Source organism: Solea senegalensis, linkage group LG2, assembly GCF_019176455.1.
Source record: "Solea senegalensis isolate Sse05_10M linkage group LG2, IFAPA_SoseM_1, whole genome shotgun sequence".
NCBI lineage: Eukaryota > Metazoa > Chordata > Actinopteri > Pleuronectiformes > Soleidae > Solea > Solea senegalensis.
This window is the reverse complement of record NC_058022.1, coordinates 24958931-24981274: the sequence shown is the minus strand read 5'-3', so window position 1 is coordinate 24981274 and position 22344 is coordinate 24958931. Positions and strand designations below refer to the sequence as shown.

The 22344-nt window shown below is 42.4% G+C and overlaps 1 protein-coding gene across 1 annotated transcript in view; it reads right to left on the bottom strand.

The window, feature by feature from the left end:
- Positions 1 to 256: 256 nt before the first annotated feature.
- gli2a (GLI family zinc finger 2a) overlaps positions 257 to 22344 on the bottom strand; it is a 91634-nt gene continuing 69546 nt past the window's right edge. Inside the window, exons 6-14 of the mRNA XM_044018946.1 lie at positions 16173 to 16374; positions 15432 to 15630; positions 13132 to 13242; positions 12218 to 12361; positions 8692 to 8841; positions 7320 to 7484; positions 6634 to 6915; positions 4826 to 5192; positions 257 to 4250 (exon numbers count right to left, since the gene is read on the bottom strand). Of these exons, the coding sequence (XP_043874881.1) occupies positions 1978 to 4250; positions 4826 to 5192; positions 6634 to 6915; positions 7320 to 7484; positions 8692 to 8841; positions 12218 to 12361; positions 13132 to 13242; positions 15432 to 15630; positions 16173 to 16374 (3893 nt within the window). The 3' untranslated portion in view covers positions 257 to 1977. The remainder of the gene's footprint in view (positions 4251 to 4825; positions 5193 to 6633; positions 6916 to 7319; positions 7485 to 8691; positions 8842 to 12217; positions 12362 to 13131; positions 13243 to 15431; positions 15631 to 16172; positions 16375 to 22344) is intronic.

The window sequence follows — 22344 nt, the reverse complement described above, 5'->3', positions numbered from 1 at the left end:
TGTGTCACAGGTTACAGACTTACAGATTTTCTGTAAAATGAGGTTCCTCAAATAAATAAACTTATAATATAATATTTACATACCAATTTATTAACACTGTCAATGTCTCCACTAATTAAATGTTATTCCTGCTGTTGCCATCCATGTGTGGAGTCAGTGAATTTTAGAGTGATTTCACTTGTAGTGCACAAGTCTTACTCTGATGTGGTCTCAGGGGACCCAAAGACCATGAGGTTTCAAAGAGGACGCAACCAAGTGATTTTAACTGAAAAAAAGAAGATAGTTTATTTGAAATGTACAAAAGCTATATACACGCACTCGCACAAACACACATACACACCCAAACACACATATAGCATAGGAAAAGTGAATGGTAGCATACACACCAACATTTGAAAGGCTACTTGAAAATTCAGCAAACATAGTAAAACTGAGGAATTTGGAGAGTTCACTGATCCTTTCAGAAACAAGATTTCATTATCAAAGTCGGAGTCCCTTCCTGGTCTCTCTGCAGTTCATTGAGAACCCAGGGGAGTTATGGGATGTAGTGTAGGGAGGCTGCGTGAATGTGTTAATTAGAGTTGGATCTGTGCTGAGAACACACAGAGGTACTTGCATATTCCTTTAGAGAACGCTTTTCATCAGACACAGGGGTTCATGCGTCCTGGTAGACCAACACAGTGGCAAATCCTTGTCCTTTCCAATTATTTACCCTTGTGAGACGGGACCGAGGAGTGTTCATTCCTCTGATCCAAAGGGCAAAGGAGGAAATGTGTGTTCAGGGTTCATCAGTGCCATCCCCAAGAGCTCGGACCATATGATCAAAAAGCATTTAATATCTGTGGACAATAATTGTGTACAACTGTGGTTAAACCAGGGCTGTCAAACTCTTCACTTTGTGAAAAGCAAATAGTCTTACAATTCTGAGTGCGTGGTACTGCTGCAAATTGAACCTTTATTCAAAAACACAGGTTGCAACAGTAGGTCTTTATCAAATTTGAGACCATATGGCAGTAAATGCTTGGAAATGCTCCACCCATATAGGCATTGTTTCATTGCATTTATTATCCCACTCGGCATATATTTTAAATTCCGGAATAGCAACCTTTAACCCAAAATGTCTAATTAGTGTATCGGCTTAGCAGAACAGCCAATAGGAATGCTCTTTGTCTTTGACCTGCCCTGTGATTGGTCAATATGTAACTGCCTTGAAGGGGTGCAGAAGTCTAGTTCTCTCTTAATCACTTCATTTACATTACGCTTAAAGGTTATTATGGAATTATTGATCAACAAAGACAAAAGGACATTGCCTACCCCAGCTTGAACTCATCTTGCTCTTCCTATAATATACACATTGACAGTAATAAGCAGTAACTGCAGCGTAGCTATGTAAGCATGTAAGAATCTTGCAACCCTTATAAAGCAAGACCTTTGACAGCCCGAGTTTAAACATCGAATGTCTATAGCATAACTTACAGCAAGTACCATATAGTATAATCTATACACACAAATGTCTTCATGAAAAATATTACCTGAAATCTACATATCATGTCTGTGTCCTGGTAATTCTGTTTTTATGTCATCCTCTACCTACCTTGATGTCCTCAGCAAGGCACGATGTGAACTGCTTTCAGTGCACAACTTTGTAAAGGGCTTTTAACGCCAGCAAATACTGAATGGTAGTTGTTTGTAGAAGTGTTTATATACCCTGGGCTATCATATATTTGTGGCTAAAAAGTATGGCTTTTTAACAAATGATGATGGTCAAAAAGAAATGGTCCTTAACCCTAGCTATTCTTACTATTCAGTTCAATTAACATATTATCTGAAGCAAATATTACAAGATCAGCATACTACTATGGACAATGACAAAAAAATGTATAAAATAACCAGTTGTGCATTGCTCAGTCAGTGCTTTCATGTCTATTCTATATATTCCTGATGTAATGAATGGTTAGCATGGGTGTTTAATTCGCCTCAGCTTATCATGTTGAGGAACTTGCTTTCTTCAGCCAAAGCAGTGAGCATGGAGTTCATGTCGCCAATAGCCATGTTGCCAATCCCTGCCGGTACAGAGGCAAGGGTGACAGAGTTGCGAGGTGTGGTCAGACGTGAGGAATTCTGGGAGAGGCTCTGTAAAAGGCCAGGACTCAGTGTGCCTGACATGAGGCTGGAGTGGTCTCCATCATCGAGCATGGTGTCAAAGTCAATCTGGGAGGGCTCAGCTCCACCAGATCCACCGGTGGAAGAGTCCACTGTACTGCTGGATACCTGGTTGACTCCAGGTGAAGCCATGTTGGGTGCTGCAGTGTTGCTGCTGGCAGGAGCCTGGCTGGCACTGGGGGACATGGGTGTATCAAAGCTGGCAGATGCTGGCTCAAACATGTGAATCTGACCTGTGTAGAATACAGCAGAGTTTGGATTTTCAGAGTTGCCGTTGTGAGACACTGATCCGCTGGGCCTTTTTGGGCTCGCCTCTGAGGTGTCATTGCCACGATTGTGGCTCAAATCAGTTGGCTTGGGTATTCGGCTTGGATGCATCATGTTAGACCCTATGTGTTGTCTGGATACAACCTTTGGCTCTGCCGGAGGCCGGGGTTGTAACATTCCTCTGCCTCCATTATGGATACTTTGCTGCTGCTGGGTGACGACACTGTAATTTTGCTGGTGATCTACTTGGTTCACATGAGAATACCCATCAGCCTGTGTCCTTGTCCTGTAGGTTTGCAGTTCTGGATCTGTTGCACTGTTGCGGGCAGGTCTCATGCTAGTGCCCTTAGCTTTAGAATTTGAAATTGCCTCTTGGCCATACCCTTGCTGTGGACTCATTTGCTCACTGAAGTTATTGTTGTTGTATTGCCTCTGCTGCTGAATCTGCTGGTGGGTCATATTCATCAGCCTCTGACTGTTGTGGTTCACATAGCCCTGCATAGACATGTTATGACTCATAGGCACTACCTGCTGGTTGCTGTTCAGGCCCTGACCTTGTGACTGCAGGGATCCAAAATTGTGCCTCTGCTGAACAACAGCTAAATTCCCCCTGACAGGATGCTGCTGTTGTTGTCTGGAATGCTTGGTTGAGGTGTCCACAGTCCCCGAACTCACCTCATTCCACTGCACTGGCATGTTGTTCTTGTTCATGTTGTCTGGTGCTGAGAAGGGCTGATCCTGACCATGAGTCATGGTGGCATCCACCATAGCCATCCTCCTCTGTGCGTAAAATGATGCTGGTGGGGCCATACCTGTCTGGTAGCCCTGAGCCTGATTATTGGAATGATAGTCTGCTTGGCCAGAGTTGTGACCTGAGACGGCAGAATTCTGAGACCTGAGGTATTGCACCACATCATCTGGAAGCACCATGTCATCCTCCCCACTCTCCCCTCCAACAATCATTCCATCTACTGCCATGTTTTCCATGGCTACATTCTCAGAAATGCTAGGTGGCCTCGGGGCAAATGGGTAGTGTTGCAGGCTACCATCAGAGCGAGTGTAGCCCTGCATAGCCAGTGACTGGTGGCGTTCTGAAGCTGAGAAACCATTGATGGGGTTCATATTGTTCATGCTGTTGTAGCGCTGGACCCTTGGAAAAGAAAGATGATCAAGGGCGGGACGTCGCACTGGGTCACTGGCACGACGTGGAAGGCTGGCGGGTACCTCGTGGGGCATCATGCTCCTGTTGCCATATCCAATGTCACTGCAGCGCCGAGGTGCAGCTCCAGGGGGTGGTTGACGGAACACATGAGACGAACCTTCCTGGGAGTCACTGTACAATGCCATGCGGGTCCTAAGGCTCATTCGGTCCATATTGGGGAGGGGAGTAGGAGGAGCTCCACCTGTGGCAGCAGCGTACTTTGCCTTGAGTCGATAATGCTGAGCTGGTGTGAGACTAAGGAGGCTTGGGAGACCTCCTCCACCGACACCACCACCACCACCAGTGTGGCTGGCTTCACTGGAGCGGCGGGACAGGTCAGTGGAGATGGGGTCATAGGAGTCAGCCGAACTGATGTTGTTATGGCGGTTGGCACCAAACTGGGATGCCTCACTGGAGCGACGGCTGGAATAGCAGGGCGAAATACCGGAGGAGCGGCGACTCATGGTGTAAGCTGAGCTGAGGGTGCTGGTGGTGCTGTCACGGCGCTCATTCAGCTGGTTCAGCAGTGTGATTTCACATGAGGTCTGGTCACCCATGCGTTGGCTAGGTTGCAGACCATTTAAGTTACTTATCACATTGGAGCTCTCCAGCAGGGAACCTGGCAAATACAAGGAAACAGATTACATAATGACAACTTATGACACATGGCCAGACCATGCCAAAAACGGTCAATCACTTAGTCAGTGAAAACATGGATATCAGCAGGGAAATTACTATAAGACAATATCATAGAAATAATTATTTTCATTTTGTATCTGTTTTTTTTTTATACCCATAGTTCTGGACGGGTATAGGAAATTAGGGTCAGTTCACAGAGAGCTGTGCATGTGCACAAAATTAGAGTGGTGCCATTGTGATGATCTTTTGATATTCAGGCCAAATAAGTAGGTCAATGTAGTCATTGACGACTGAAACAAGATTAGAACATTCATCAAGCAGACAAAGCTCCTGAATCATTCGGCGAAGGATAGGGTGCATCCAGACACAGCAAGATTTTTTTATTCCCACACTCATAAAGCAGCAAAGATGCTGTGAGGGCAATGTGGTGGTGTTAATCCGTTGTCTTTATTTTGAGATTATTCTTTTCTCTCCACATGTTTTAGGCGTATGTAAATAGCCAGTTGAAATATAAATGCCTTAATTTCACAGTTTAGCACAGCACACATTTCTTACCGACTGCAGGTATGGGAGGCAGCTTCATGCTGTTGCATTGGCCCTGCGGTGGATGTGGTGCAGAACTGCCCCAGGGGCAGGAGTCCCTCACTGTCTTCAGCCTTTCCTTTTTGATGTTTTCTAGCTTGATGGTGATCCCACAACCGTGACCTGCGGTTTTCCTCAACTGAAGCCCCATCCCACCAAACTGTCCCCCAGCAGGAACAGTGGAGTCAACCAAGGGGCAATCGTCCTGTGCACTGAGGTCCCCAAAGCTGCCTCCGCTGTGCATGGCCATCTCTACCCCACTGTCGTTGTTGTTGGCACTGCTGAGAGGCGACGGCTCACTGCTACATGACGAGTGGCCGCCAGGACTGGACTGATATGTCTGGAGGAGGACAGTGGAGTGGAGTTTGATGTAAGTACAATGAATCAATTAAGTATAAAGGTTCACTGCAAAATTGTACACACATTACAAAAGAATATATCACACCATGGTAATGAGCTGTTTGCATATATGATTAGAAGAAATGCAAGAAATAGAAAAACGGAAATGATTCAAATGAAATAATACTCGTTCAAGTCCCATGCCACATTCAAATAAGTCCCTGATGTTCTTCCATGTTAAATAGTTACCACAGTTACAGAATCTGATTGTGATGGTGTTTTGTAATAACTAATGGAGGCTAAAGTTCCAAATTCTCATCAATTATAGATGGGTTTGATTTATTTACAACAAGAAAACAAGTGGATAATAGATGAGATCTGTGAGCAACAGTAATTTCACAATGGTCAAAAGTGAACTACAGTCTTGATCACAGCTTGACACTGGCACTGTTTGTTCAGCACTCATGCTCAGTCCCGGCCTTTAAATATTCACGTGCCAGTGACTTTTATCATCAGCTGACAGCAGAGGCAGTGTGTGCGTCTGCACATGCATATACAACGCTGTGTGTATTATAAATATAATGAATGCAGTGATAAATGTGTGAAAGTGGATTATCATGCAAAGAACCATTTCACAAACACAACACAAAGCATGAGAACACGCTCGCTCATCTCCCACACTGAGTAACAAGACGTCAGAGGGACATTGTGAGCGCTCACCTCAGTGAAGTCTTTCCATTAGGAAGGTTAGAAGGGAAAGAAAGAAGCAAGTTCAAGCAAGAGCCAAAGAGAAGAGTTGGGAAGGATGCAGGAAGTGCTGGCAGTAAAATATTTAACCTCACAGCTATATAAGTAAAGCGAAAAACAGTGATAAAAACAGGTTTCTGTGCGTGAGAGAGACTCTCTTTGTTGTTTCCTACACAAACAAAGACATGCAATTATTCGATCATGTTATTTTAACAAAGAACACTAAACATGGTTACGCTCCCTCAAGGTGCAATCCAATCAAATCTCACACATTGCATTCAGTAACAATGATTTTTCTGCAAACAAATAATTACACTGTGTTCAGTGTAGAGCTGCACACTGTATAATTGTAGTTATCACACTGAGTGAAAGCGCAATACAGGGAAATGTTGAAGGAGGTCAATTAGATCAAACAAGTCGTCTTCTTCTAATCATTTCTGGTAAGCTGTACACTGAGAGGTGCAATTCTGCCCTCCACATGAAAAACTGTTTATATTCGCAGGTCAAAATGTTTAACGTTAAAGTTATATTTTTGTAAGTTTGTCATGCTGCTACTTTTTGCTTCAAACCAAACCACCACAGTCCTTGCTTCCATGACTAATCTGCAAAAGAAATCTGTCTGATATAACATGACTTATCACAATATTCATTCTGGCACAGTGACGTTTTTGTAAATGTATGGAATCAGGACACACCATGGATGTCTCCGTCTTGATAGATTTGATCTGAAGATAATCGTCCACTCCTCTGGACGTGCTGTTGGCCTCAATCTTGCCGTCCACACCTCTTGCACCATGCTTGGAATTGGCCTCATTCTCCCCATTGCCTTTGGGTGGCTGCTGTCTGGGAGGAGCGTCGCTACGTTGCTTCTTGGTGACGTGAGCCTCTGGTCCATGCACTGTTTTGACGTGCTTCCTGAGAGAACTTGGGTCCGTGTAGCGCTTGGTACACCCCGGGATCTTACACACGTATGGTTTCTGCCAACATATCAGATTTATCACAGTTCTTATTGTGCAAGGAGGCAGGAATGCTAACACAGGTGTGAATGACGTTATGCATTGCTTCTTCTCATACATACGTACTAAAAAGTTGGCAGTGTTTTCTTTATGTAAAATATATAGTTATACATTTTCTAGGTATACATTTCACTTGAAGTATACTTCAAGCAATGCGCCTGGTGAAATAAAACTATCATAATTCAAAATGCAAACAAGGTCAACATTTAATTTATCATCAATATTTTCCTGAACCCACAATTAAACAACAGACAAAAACTATTATACAGTTATATACTATATAAAGGTATGAAAAACTATATCTTCATCGACTAAAACTACATCACATTTGTTTGATCTCCTTTTCTCTCTCTCTGTGAACATACCTCATTGGAGTGTGTGCGGTTCTGGTGTTTGGCCCGGTCTGAGGCGTTGGAGAAGGCTTTGTTGCAGCCTTCATGTTCACACACATACGGCTTCTCTCCAGTGTGGGACCGAAGGTGTGTTTTGAGGTTCTCCAGACGGGAGTAGGCTTTGGAACAGCCCTCAAACTACACACAGACAGACAGACAGACAGACAAGAGGGGCAGACAATGAGACTGACTGCGTGACTGCTGTAATTTTGTCTTCAGTGGGTCCGAGAAAATCGCTGAGCAGCAACAACAAAAAAACCCTCTGTGTGTTTCAGTTTTCAAATGTGATCCACTCTTGGACTCTCGCCCACCTACTGTGGCACGCCACACTAAAGCAGCCCTACATCCCTTTGGTAGAAAGAGCTATTATGTGAAATATCTAAACTAAGTGTGAGGTGTGGCGGAGCCATGTGTCTGGTATTCTTTACTGTGACAAATAAAAGTCTGTGTTTGGCCTTTGTGTTCACTTTTATTGTACAAGCTGTAATTTGGTATTCCTTCTAAGCAGTTACTGTAAGTGTAATTGGCTTTGAAATGAAAAGAGAATTAAATTAGATGAGCTCAGAAATAAGATGCAAAAATCTGATTCCCACTGAAGATGCATGTGGTATTTGTGCACATAATATACAGCGTGATCCTAATAAGGGCCCTTGGCCCCCTGCTTGTCTCCTTTTTACAAGTCATCTGTTTTAATGCATTCACTCGAGCCTGTGAGTCAGCTTTGAAGCCATGAAAACAGGCCCTCAATTTGATCTTCACACGGCAAATGAAGGCTTAAGTAAAGCCCCCATTATTTATTGACACGGAAACAGCATATCACTGGTTCTGAGCACAAAAGGAAATTCATATTAAGTTTTTTAAAACAGTTTTCTGTTTCTGAGGCTTCTGTCAAAGGAGAGAGACTATTATGGCTTCTAATGTTCCTGTATGACAACTAAGTCCAATTTCTTGGAAAGTCCTTTATAGAGGGCCTGTAACCCAAATGATACGTCTGGACCTGATGTTAAAGGGATATTTCAGGGTTTTTTAAAAAAATAGGTGTGCTTGTATGAGGCACTGCGACTCTTTATCTTCCACATAGCTGGACTGCATTGTGCATGTCTGCTGTGATTAGAACTTTAAAAAGACAGACAGGCACGCTCTCAGTAAAAACATGGCTGCCAGCCGGACAGGAGAAAAACTTCCCTATCTTAGATCTCTGCAATATAAAGAATGATTTTGCTGCTTTAATTTGCCATTAGACAACCTTGTCCAACAGGAAACTGACGTTTATGTCGCTGTGTAAAATGTTCATGCTCCTGCACCTGTGATATTAGCAGACAGTAACCTTTGTTGGGTTTCTTACTGTGCATTTGTGTGGCTTCTCTCCCGTGTGTCGCCTCATGTGGACCACCAGCATATACTGAGCCTTGAAGGGCTTCTGCTCCCGGGAACACTCCTCCCAGCGACACACAAACTCCTTCTTCTCGCCATGGATGTGGTCATTGTTGATGTGCTGAGGAGGAGACAGCCAATCCAGTTCAGGTCAAGTCGGTTATTAGCATCACGTGTTTCAGAGAGAAGAGGTTAAAGAAACACGGTGACTAATCTGTGTGTCAACATGAGTATTTGTTAAAAAAAAGTAAATCCCTCTTTAATGCATCCATACATTTTCACTTGTACAAAAGTAGCATGCACGCACGCACATAGTGAGTGATGGCTCCATCCATTATAGGTGACAGTTATTATGTGTCTGTCAACAGGAGACAATCGCTTTAAAAGCGGCGTCTGTTTTTTCAGGCTCTGTGTTTATCTTGTGTCTGTTGGTTTCTCAAGGAAGAGGAACTTCCTCACATGCCAGTAAAAGTGATCAGGAAGAGCATTTAGTGACCACCTTGTATTTAAATTCCCTTCTCCTTATTTTGAATAGATAAGGAAGTTAGTTAGTTGGTGTCAGACGTTTTCCAGGGTGAACTTACTTTATAGTTCAAGTACTAATGTTGTCTAATGAAATCCATTGTGATACCAGCATGCGTTCCACCTTTTTTGTCTGTTTAAATAATTAAATTGAAGGAGGCAGTTACCTTCTCCTACAAACACTATGTAGACATCATATCTCAGCTGAAAAATATTATATTTAAATACATTTTATTTTGGTATGTCAGCTCTCTGTCCTATGCTCCTCTAATCAGATGAGCACGGATGCACTTGCTTCATACGTGAAAGATTACTTGAGAGACAATCTCTCCATCTTTGAAACTCATATAGATATTAACACATATTATTGTGTGTATTGACTCTCTTTTAAAGTATTTCCTTTTTTTAAGGTTCCGTTGTAGCACAGAACCGTTCCTTGTCCCAGGCTAAGAGGAGGTACAGAAGAGTCACTTGATCCACATTAAGATAAAAGGTTATCATGAAATTATTGATCAATAATGCCAGAGTTCTGCCTGCTCTACCTTTAAAATGCCTCTTTTTATTTTGAAGGCATGGTTGTGTAGACCAAAAAACAAAGTCATGTTTTTAATTATCTTTGAGATCACATCAAACGAAGACCGTTTTGAGTTCACGATGCAAAATGACACAATCTTTGAATAATGTCATGTAATAACCTTCAATAATTCCTCCAGAAACAGAAGTAATAATTTCAGAGACAATCTCTCTAATCTCTAATCTAATAGCAGCGGATGTCACCTCATTTGCTGAAATCGCCCGATAGTAATGAACAGCTGATAGATTTCTACTTTAGATGCATCGGGCTTTACACACAAACACAAACACACACACACACTCCACACACAGAGAATATTTCTGAACAGACACAAACTCAAGAGCTCTTATCCACTGCACCACATGCAAATATCCACACACCCAGAGGAACCACTTCATTTCCTGAGGACATCCAGGCCCACAATGCTCCACTTATGTGGCCATTTCTTCACCCGCGAAAAAGCTCAGCGGTTTGACAATTCCGCTGAGATCTATTTTGAGTGAGGGAGGAGGAGGAGGAATGGAAACAAGTGTGTGGCCCCAAGCCTGAGCGCAGGCCTCTATTTTCAGGTTACACTACTGTGAATCCATAATTGGGGGCTCTTGAAATGGGATTAATTTAACTTTGGTTAAGCAGAAGCCTGCGTAACCCACAGGTGTGTGTGTGTGTACTTGTATTACTTACCTCTGTAGGACCTTTTCTAGCATAAACACTGACCTTGTCAGGACCAGTAGTCCTCATGAAGTGCAAAACCTGGTCCTAATGAAGCAGAACCTCATTTCTGAGGAACTGGTTAAGTTTATGGCTAGATTTAAATTGTGGTTACATTAAGATATCAACTGCTAATGGTTCAGGTTTACCAAAAGTTGATGGAAAGCACATTTCAGAGTGTGTTGCCCTCACAATCGTCCACATCCGGGATCAAACCACCAAATCCACTGATGGACCGCTCGCTAATCCTGGCAAGCTTTCACAGAGTTCTGTAGTGTGGGAGCCAGAGCTGGGGCAAAAGTTCTTAAAGGTAACTCTGGTCCTGACTTGTAGCAGCGCAGAGTGACCTGCCCATCACCTCCCATCAGTCTCTGTGTCTATGGACCTGACACATGCTCTGACATCCATTCACACAGTGGAAAGCAAGAGGAGAAGTTGGCCTGGAAAAATGTGGGAGTGTGAGGCTCCACAGCTCCAGAGCTGCTGGCATGACGATGGATTTATAGCCCGCCCTCTGGGCTTTCAGAGGTTGGGGGTGTTGCTGGGAGTGAGAGGTTAGGGGTTAGGGGTCACGGGCTGAGGGTTTGGTGGGACACAGCTGCAGGGCTTGGGTTTGAATTTGGCGAGAGCCAGTAGGCTCATTAATGCTGAGCGTGTCAACCCAACAGGAAAGGATCAGTTACTGCGGAGCTTTGACTGGACTCAATCAACACAGATTTAATGAGTAGCAGAGAAGGTGTTTGAAACCGTGTAAAATGCATTGGTTGTTATACAATAGTTTGTAATTGACTTTAACTGCACTGGAGAATATAATCATCAATACTGACAAAAGATGCGGAGCAACAAATGTAACATTATTTGGGTTGTCAAACAAAAAGTCATTGATATAATTGAATAATTGATATTGAAAATTAGATTATGTACCAATTTGTAACTGTACTGATGCCAGCAGTGCCATCTCCTGTAATGTAAAGTGTCATTTAACAGGACAACACAATTACTTGTGTCTTGCACAGGTGATGTATTTCTTTTAAAATCATAAAACTAAGGCTATGAAAAGTTCAAGCAAGTATTTGATCAGCAATGAAAGTGACAAGTCACCAGAAGCACAGAAAATAAACAGTTGCATTGAAATGATGCTGTACTGTATGTTTTTGTGCAACAAGAACAACCTAATTTTTGATTATCCCCCTGATATCATGTATCTGTATTTTCCTCGATGCATTGAGTAAAAATTCTAGTATTGTAAAAACCCTGGATGAAGTATGTGATTTCAGTTCAACATCGTGATAAAATATGCTCACATTAATTTGATCATGGTGAATTTATGAGAATTATCTTGACTTGACATTGCTGTCTAGTTTTCTACGTACAGTCCTAGTGACTTATTTTAAAGTGCCACAAGGGGGAGCCTGCATCTTTCCAGTTATTCAAGGACTTCAGGATATATAATGATCTTATCAAAGATGAGCGTGTTCAATTAACGTTACAAGCAGGTTTTATATAACTATATTATTATTTTGACGAATATAATTGTCGCTTGAAAATTAAATTTTGTCCTATGCCAATGTTACATATCTGCACACTTGACATTGGACTCAATCAATCAATCAACTAACCGTGGGATTTCCTGTTTTAGGTCTACATACTATTTCTGTATGCGGGATCGTAACATGAACCTGACACTTACATGCACAAGTTGGTCCTGGGTGTCATACTCCTTGGTGCAACCTTCCCAGTGGCAGTTTGTCTCATAAATGGCCTCTGGCTCCTGCTTGCACTCATCTTTATCCAGATCCTCACTCAAGTCCAAGATCCCTCCACCACTGTGGTCCTGCAGAGAAGGAACATGACTAAAACATGGGCTAAATCCAACAGTACAAACATGAGTGAGTTAGCGCATATAAGTGAGTGGAAAAGGAAACATTGGGTGAATATTTTATCTGAGTATGTGTAAGGTTTCCTTAATTACAGTTGCCTTTTATTTCACTATCTACAATCATTTATAACCATATTAACAGTTAAACAAACAACTACCTTCCTACTCTAGGCAGCTTAAGCTGTGATAAAAATACTTAGAGCTGCAGTGTATAGAGGTATGTATAAATACTCTGTCAAGCAATATTATCTGACCTGACGGATGGAGCGTTTGTGTATCTACAGCAGCAGAGCTGGGGCGGATGGGGACAAGAAGCATTTGCCCCGTAAAAACTGCTGAATGAGCAGGTTTTTTGAGCAGTAGGATTCACTTCAGAAACTTTTTGTTGGTGCTTCATTGTGTTTTCAGTCATACTCGCTTTACTGGCATTATGTTGCTGTTGGCTCAGTCTGACTTGACACAATATGAATCACTTTCTGTGTGCAGCACAGGAATGTCACTGGGTGACATGAGATCTAAACACTGCTATACTGAGAAACACAGAGGGTCATGTGTAGGTGATGGACTTAATCAACACTGTGTGAACTCATTTGACAATGTTTTGAACATAATGTAATACTTTTGTTTATATGTAAACGTTTCACACTACTTTGACTTTTTTTTTGCGTCAACATATTTGCTAAAAGTTGCAAACTGCAGCTTTAATACTTTAAGAATTGTCTTACTTGAGCAGTCGGTGAGAGGGGGAGTGGACCCTCTGCTTCTGTCTTGACCTTCGATCTCTTGGTGGTCAGTGGGTTGACCGTACTGCTCACTGCTGGGTCACCACTGGCATTCTGAAAAACAGACAAGCAGAAACAGGATTGAAGAGAAACATGAGGCAGAATAATATGCTCATGTTTATCATCTATGCTTTTGGCGGTGAATCATTCCATGAATCCTAACAAACACCAATCTATCCATTCATCTGTCAGTGCATTCATTAGTACTCCCACTGAGGAGGATTCTACTCAGTCAGACACTAGTGCTCTCCACACAGTCAACACACACAGAGAGAGAATAGAGGAGAGGCTGAGAGGAATCACATAATTAAGTCACAAAGATAACATACAATTTTTTTTGGCTCTGCAATCGGCTGCAAAGACATGCAAGGAGTCATGGTTGCGCCAGGCACCACGGCCCATAAGTCAGACTGTGACCTGCTGCCGAGACTAAACAGTTTAGACTGCTTTATGATCGCCAAAGCCACAAGGAAATATGAAAGAAGAGGAGTTATTGCCTTCGCTACAGAGTGGGGAAGGGTAGGAGGAGGAGGAGGAGGAGGAGGAGGAGGGCATGGGGACTTGGAAGGGGAAGGGGCTTTGATCTGTCAACAGATCCCGAACAAGACGGAAAGACAAAGACTCGGAAGGCCTGTTGAAGCTCTAATGGAGATGAAAAGAAAGGAACGATATAAATGAGAGAGGGAGAGAGAGAGTATTGAAGTTCATTGGAGGGGGTCGAACATTTAAGGGGGGGGTTCACTAATCCCACCCAGACGCTGCAGTGTAGTTGAGCATTTGTGGGGGCCTCCATGATTCATTCAGTGGCTGAAAACCAAAAGGGAAATATGGCTCTGATCACAGTTGAAACACAGCTGAATGTGCATTTCTGTGTATGTATATATAATATATATATATATATATATAAATATAAATACAAATACATATGTATGTATATACACATATATATGTAAATATATACATACATATGTATTTATTCATGGAGGATGTGTGTCTTTTATTTGTCTGTGCACATCACATACAGTATAAACTCATATAAGCATATTGTTGTGTGTCAGTAAAGAGACACAGCCTGCGGCAGTGTGAGATGAGTGATTCACTGAGGGGGAAGTTTACATTAGGAGTGGCAGTGGTGTATATAGTGGACTGATGAAGAGAAACAGAGGAGACAGTGGGAAGTAAGACAGACTGAAGAGGGTGGGAATCTCCTGCATATTTCTGACCTGAGACACATTTTTACAAAAAAAACTTCAACCATGAAAACTCTCAGATTTAGGCTCCGTACACAGCATAAGTCAGAACAATCAACTAAAAGCCAGTATGGAAGTGTTTAAAACTTGAATTTTGGTTTGTCTGCAGGTGTATAAGATTTATAACATCAGTAAACATTTTCCTGATCAGTGTATGGTTTCGATCACTACTTTCGGGTTTTATTCAATACAGCATGATGTCCATTATGACAACTATGATTTAGAGTGAAACTGGCACAGTTGCAGGTGTAGGTGGATGAGCTCTCAGTCAGGCTCCACCCACTTTCTTCCAAAATATGGTCACTTCGGGTTTTAAAAAAACAAAGTGACATCACAGTAGGCTGCCAAAAAAACTTGTGTAAAATCAAATGATGTGTGGATCAGGTCAAGTTCTAGTCAAGTTTCCAGGACAACAGATGTCCTGGCTTAGATCTTCTCTCTGCTAATTGCTGACAGTGTTGTCATCTTCTGGCTAACTTCCTGTCTGTTGCTCCTGTTAGTATCCAGCTCTCTCCTCACAACATCATCTCATGAACATATTTGTAAAAGGGAAGCATTTATTCATGGGCAAACAGCCTAACTAAGCGGAGAGAAAGCACCACTTTAGGAGTTCTGGCTCCTGCATGGAAAAAGCCTGAGCCTGAGACTGAGAGACCCATGTCACTGAGCAAACAATCAGGATTTAACAAAGCCATTTTACTGACAGCATCAATCAATAATAAATGAGCTCTTGCTTTTTTTACATTCATGTGTCTACACTCTCAAGATTTAGCAGTTGTTGCCCATAGCTCATCACTTCTCCAGCTTTTTAAATACAGTAGCATTAATCTCCCTGCAGTGACTCACATCAATACTGGCAAATCCCCTTTTACACATTACATGGCAGTCACCTTACACCTTCATTTCTGTTCATATTGATCACTAAACATCATCTCTACCATCAACCCCCACATACCTACTTATTAATAATAATAATGGGACGCTCGGTCCTACCTGGTTTGCCTCAGAGTTGGAGGTGTTGTGGGTGGTTGACATTGGTGGAGCAGTGAGGGGATGTTGTCGTGCAGAGAAAGAGGACGGTGATGGTTGAATGAGGGGAGGTGTGTGGCCAAAGGTGTTGAGACTCCTCTGCTGGGACAACAGCTGCTGGTATGCCACTGGGTTGATAGGGTGAGGGAAACTAAAGGAAGGACTAAGCAGGAAGGAAAGAAGAAATTCAGAATGGAGGTTTGTCTAGAGGAGGGAAACGGTTACATCTCTCTATTTACTGCAATTCATTTGGTCCAAATATCTTCTTATTCTGCTACATTAGCTGTAGATGCCAAGTGACGGTGTGAACCGTCCTTTCTGGTTCTTGGAGGTGGTTTCAGAGTCTTGATGTACATATAGCGGCTTTTGTTTGCTAGAAACAGATCTCTGGATATGTCATGCTTAGGCCACATTGATTGTGTGTGACGCATGTGACTGTTATTAAGCAAGTAGACCTATATACTCAACTCAATGCCGGAAATCTACAGAAGAGGTAAAGTAATATTTTAGATTAAAAGTGGGCGAAATAATAATAATGCACAATTAATAACGAAAAGAGTAATCAGTGCTCACACAATGCACCAGTAGAAGTATAGAGATGTATAGATAATGTAATGTTCACTTTACCAGACAGCAAAAGGAATTCAAAGAGTAAAATTTAACTGAAAGATGTAAAGATAAAACGTTGTGATGGTGTCTACATACCTGATACCTCCTACTGAAAGGTGCCCATAGGAGCTGCTGGCAGCAGAGCTGGACCGGGAATTATTGATGTAAGCCACGAGGGAGTTGGGCGAGGTGCGGATCATGGTCTGCAGGTCAATGCTGGCATCTGACAGGGGAGAGATGGACAGCGCCCTCTTTCTGCTCAGCCGTGGTGTCAGCCGCGGGCTGGAAAAACGTGATACTGGACACAAAGACAATGCACGGGCGTCATTTATTTTTCACTGATCCCTCACTGAACACAACTAGACAACTGCTTGCAAGCAAATGTGTTATAGGGCTTCTTTCCTGCAGTTATAAGAGTCTATCACACGCTGTGGTCACATCTTATTTATCTGAAGTACAGTAATGTGCAAATTCTCTGAGCTTGCATTAAATCTCCACATGGCCTCAATGGAAACCAGCATTTATCTTGGACCATGTTCCAAGAAACACTTAGCCCCAAGCATTGTATTGGAGGTCATAGCAATGCTAAGCTACGCTCTATCGCCTCCATCGCTCTCTTTCACACACGCACACAGCTCCCCTTTTTAACATTCACATCCTCTTATGCTTAATGAATGGCTCACAATCATTCTCAGTAATCACCGCGATAGAAATCTCTTTCTGACCGCTGTACTCGGCGGACTTAAAAGGAGGCAATTTGAACAAATTGATTTCAGAATACCATTAAAAAAGAACAAGGCTGACTAACAAAGGTAGGGTTCATGACCCTCCTGCTGGACCTGGTTGCTGGACTGTTTTCAGACTACTTTCCCATGAACTGAAAGCTACTTGTTTTTCCTTCCACACTCATAGTCAATCATGTGCATTTTACAATTTTCTTTAAACATTTCTGAGGCCTGTATAGCTCCCATAGAGATGGAGACCAACAGGTTGTGTTTGGGGGGGGGACTGATGTGTGTTTGAGCACATGTGTAATTAGGTCTTACAGCAGACATTAGCAGAGGTGTGAGAGGCAGGAAACTCATAATAGGCCCATCACAACACACCTAGACACATGCACAATGAAATGACACAAGTGTGTGCACAAACATACACACAGGCATGTCTTCTCCACTCCTGCCAATATGTTACCAATCCCAGAGTCTCTGCTGGTGAAACTCACAGCCTCTTGAGCCAAATGAATCCAGGCACCGACCATAATCACCACACCAGACCTACTGCCATAAAACCTGCGTCGCACTTCCAAAACTGTTATGTTTGGGGGTGCCGAGTCGTAAAGCGGTGGCATATGTACTTAGTTAAAAGGCCCCCAGGAACGTCAGACGGCAGACAACAGTAGTTGGGTCGAGATGACAGAGACATGTATGAAAGAGCTGGCAAAAACAACAAACAGTCCTCAGGAATGTGCCTCTTTCGAGCTAATAAATAAATGTGTCGTCTATAGAGAAATGCAAAACATGTTGAGGGTGGAAAGGCAGGCAATCGTCTTCTTGGGAAAATGGATTGTCATAAACGGGGACTCACTTCTCACAAACTATGCGTTACTCAACTCCATACGGGTTTGAGCAGCTGCTAGGATTTGCTATGTCTGCAGTGGGGCGAGCTTGCTGCCTTGCCAACAAATTTAATGTGAGATAAGTGTATTAATATCCCCCTTTATAAAGCAGGAAACAGACCTTACAACCTGGTGGCCTGGCGCCTGCCTCACCCTTCTGGGCTCTGTGCCCAAAACACCACCCTCCATCTTCAAACCACCCACTCAATCTATACATCTACCTCAGCTCAGAAGAATTCTTAATGCCTCCAGCTACAAAAAACGTCTGTGAGATTCTAATGCTGAGGTGTTGTTTTAGTTTAGGGTCTTTTTCTAGTGGATGTCCGTGGTTTAAGCACATTCTACCTGAAGGAAAGTTCACATATGCACATGGACTCAAAACTCTCACCACTTGGTGAGTGGAGTGTTTTATGGGAGGTGGTTATAATTGAAAGGGTGAGCAGGTTCCGGCAGGGAGTGAGAAACCAGATGTTGCACAGGCAGTGGCGGCGCAGCACTGTATCGTAATGTGAACGGTGTGGGTATGTGTATATACAGTATGTAAGTGTATGCCATTGCTCTGTAGACTGCCGTGGGCTGGTTGTAATTGTGGGATATGGGATTTATATTGAGAGTCATAATTACAGGGGTCCTGGTGCATATTGATACAGTAAAATTAAAAAGAAATGAGTCATAAAGTGTACAGTATATACTGTACATGTGTGCATAAAAGGCTAGGCATTAGATGTGTGTGTGTGTGTAATTATCTTTTAGTATTTGCCTTGTGCTGTTTTAACTAAAAAAGCTTTTGTGGAGAATGAAAACACTTAAATTGCAGGGTTATACAGATCCCCACATCAAGTTGGCAAATAGTAGTGATATGCAAAGCAGTTCTTTTTGGTGTACTGAATCATCAGAATCAGTTCATTGTCACCAAATCGCTCAGTACTTCCTGCATGACTGGAGCGCAGACTCCGTCTGACACAGTCACTGAACTGGAATACGGCTGAAAGGGTTGTGATTCGGCTCACGATCGCCAGTCAACCTTCGGCAGTGCTGTTGCTAAATACACCAGACTCCTCTGTTAAATCATGAGATCTTTTTAAATTAACTTGCTATAATGTTGGAGATAAATGCATATTTATCTGGAATTTGAACGAATTGGTCACTGAGTCCATAAAGGACTGCTATATAGCCTTTTTGCCCTTAACAGTGATTCAAAATTGAACGTGTGGTATAACACAAAAAGAGATCACATCAACAATGATAATGATAAGTTAGAATTATGGCCTCATGATTTTATACCTCTGCTAACCCATTGAGTTAAAGTCTATAGCAATGTTGTAGTATTCCATATGCAATAAGGACTAGGTAGAGACATTCAATAAAAAATATTAAATATTTGCACACTATTATAACAATTTATATGTATATTATATTTTATTTACATTTAGCACATTATACTTTGTATTTCTCACCATTTGTGTGAAATGTTAACACTGTTGGTTTAGTCTGTTAGAAAATTTGCCTTCTTTGATTTATTATTTCATTTATTTATCAAAAATGGTTTCCTGAGAATTTTAAGGTCTAAATAAAGTGTATAAATTGTATTATGACGTAATCTTTCATGCGATTTTTGTGACCTGCTTACTAACTGCCTGGCCAGAACAGCAAATCACTTCATATTGTCTGAATTAAATGTCATGTTTATATTATATATATATATATATATATATATATATATTATATTATTACCAGGGCGAGACAACTTTATTTACTGGTGGCAAGTTATTGTGTGTCATTACAGTGGAGTTGTGTACCGACAGTAAAGTTGTGTAGCAAAATGTACCAACTGCTTTAAGTTAGCCACATTAGTAAAGTTATCATGTGTCTTTACAGTGGAGTTATGGACCAACGACTTTCTAAAGTTATATTCTTACTGTCAAGGGTGAAGCTCCTGAGCAACCTGAGCAACCTCCACCACCACACCACAGCTTGAGTTTATACCAACAGGGCCCCATATAACCCCCATACAGGCCTACTAGAGAAGGAGAATATTTATTTTCCCTGCAAGAGCTCACTAATAGCAACACTGTGAATTTTATTAGTCGGGCAGCTTGTACTGAATCGTCTTTGAGAGCGGAGAGTCCAGCCGCCGTTGTGTTTGTCAGTGTGTTTATGCACATGGACCCACATATAGTTAAGTGTTTGTGTATGCTGTCTGAGGGGACCAACCCTCTCCCCCACCACCACATAGCTACATGAATCCATCTCCTTCTGCTGCATCAATACTAAAATCGCCTTCTTTCTCAGGATGGCACACATTTACTTTGGCTACCGCTTTTGTCGTGGGAGCTTCAATGTTTTCCCGCAAACCGCTCCGATATTGCTCCGCTCACCCACCCCTTACAGTGCATACCTGCTCACTGAAATAAAAACAGTTCCCTGAATGCCTCCCAATGTGAAATGTTACTTTACACTTACAGTGGTAGTGTCTGTCTTTCTTACACATATCTGCAGGTATATTTGTATTAAAATTAGGGTTCGGGTGGACCCATGATGGCTTGGTGTGTTGCAGAAGCGTACCTGATTTTATTCATTATCCTGCCTTGAGTGTGCACTGTTGAAGTGTATGGTCTATTCATGAAGGTTAGGACTTAGGATGAAGACATTAATGTCAAGTGGACCATACCAGACCTCAGCAGACCAGCAGATGCAGAAACAATTCAAGAATCAGCAGCAGCAGGTTATTAAGCTTGACCAGTTTCAAAAACAACTGGAAATGCAAGCAACTGATGATGGTATGTGTGGTGGTGGATAGAATTTGGACATAAAAGAGCCAATTAGGCCATACCCGATCATCTGAGGGCCTCTTTTGCTCAAAATATCTGCATTTAAGAGATCATCAGCCATTACATAACCTAATATTAACCTTTGAAATCCACTGTCTAACCTCTAACAACATTATTGTTATCAAAATGTACTGACTCTGAGGGTTGGATTTAAAGATAAAAGCATGATAATGTATTGATCCAACAAATACAGTATGTATACATACTATATAAAACTGGGTCTACACTGGACAACAGGTTTGTTTAAGGTGCAATTTGAAGGAGACAGGAGACTGCAAGGTGATGCCAGGGAAGAATGTGGCAAGGCAGCATAGGACGAAGTACCAGTGATTATATTAGACAAAGCATAATAAATATGGACAAAGTAGAAGAACACAGAGAGACGGTTCATGGATGTTGTGGAGGAGGACTTGAGGACAGTTGTAACAAAAGAAGAGACAATGGAAAGCACAAGGTGGAGGTAGATCATCCACTGTGGTGACCCCTAAGGACACCTATGGAGGAAACAATCTAGTAAACAGCGTATGGATAATCGATAAACAAGCCATCCAACTATTACATGGCTGGGTAACTTTATGTTTAACCGGGGAAATTAAAAAAAAAAGCTTTTTCATTCCTCACGTACTCGAGAAACATTATTCGATTTTAAGTGTTCAATAATCCACAAGTAGTCCAGTGAAACCTACACTTATGTCAGAAAACTTTGACTGACGCGTGCAAGTTTTCCACCAGCACGCATCGTACAGCGGCACTCACTGTTCAACCGTACGCCTTACATTTCACTATCCAGATGGGAAAACAGTGAGTGAAAAGAAGCCATACTATGGGTTCACTGAGGACTCCCAGTTCTTGCGGTGGGTCTGTCGAGTACTGGTGCATAAATTGATTTTTATTATGGGTTTTATCTGCACTGCCATCCAAAACTAACATTAAGGGATAAAGCACATTTTTGCCACCTCTGCAACTCCTCCTCCTTCTCCTCCTCCCAAGCTATGGCAGTAAATAAGGCCTTTGATTCTGGCCATGGCTGCCCACGATGACCATTAGTCGGTCTCCTCGGTCAATATAGGCCTTGTGTTTGGAGACTGCGATGGAAGAGCCTCCACATTGGCCAACAGCTGACCACATCACTCACAGCGTGGCAGAACACTAAATAAATGCTGCTGCTGGGACGGCGGCAGCGAGTGTGGACTTTAGTGCTTTAGTGCAAGCGGGGGTAGGTCGGGGGGGGTTGTGGCTATTTGAGTAAATAACTTCCCCAAACAAAGTGTGGGCAAGGCAGTACGGCGGCGGTCACTGAGGTGGCTAGAGGTGGAGAAGAAAAAAATTGGGAGGCATTTCCCTTCATTTGTGTAAGCTCCCTCCCAAAAACCCCTAGTTCACACTTCACTCTCAGTGCCTCTGTTGTGTTTACCAAAGTGATTCAGGTCAGTAAAAAAGATGAATTGCAAAGGAATCACATTTCTGTTTTGGTTTTCTTCGCTCTCTCGCTCTCTTTCCCTGTTGTGTTTTCCTACCTGTGCATGAGGATGGCTGCTTTGGTGTCACGCAGCGACTTTGGAGAGCGTAACACTGTGAAAGCAAAGTGGCTGTTTTGTATTTTCTGTGGGTTGTGGTTGGGCGGAATGAAAAGAAAAAGCGAGGCAGGTGTCAGAGCCAAGCGGAGTATTTGATTATCGGGCATTAAAAGGCCGACTTTCACGGACAGTTTTCCTCTCTGTGCGCTTTCTGTTCCCCATTCACGAAGGCTGAAAGTTTCTTGGACACATTTTGCTGCTGAAATCAGACGTGTTTCACGGTGCTTGACCGTGGTTTTGATTGA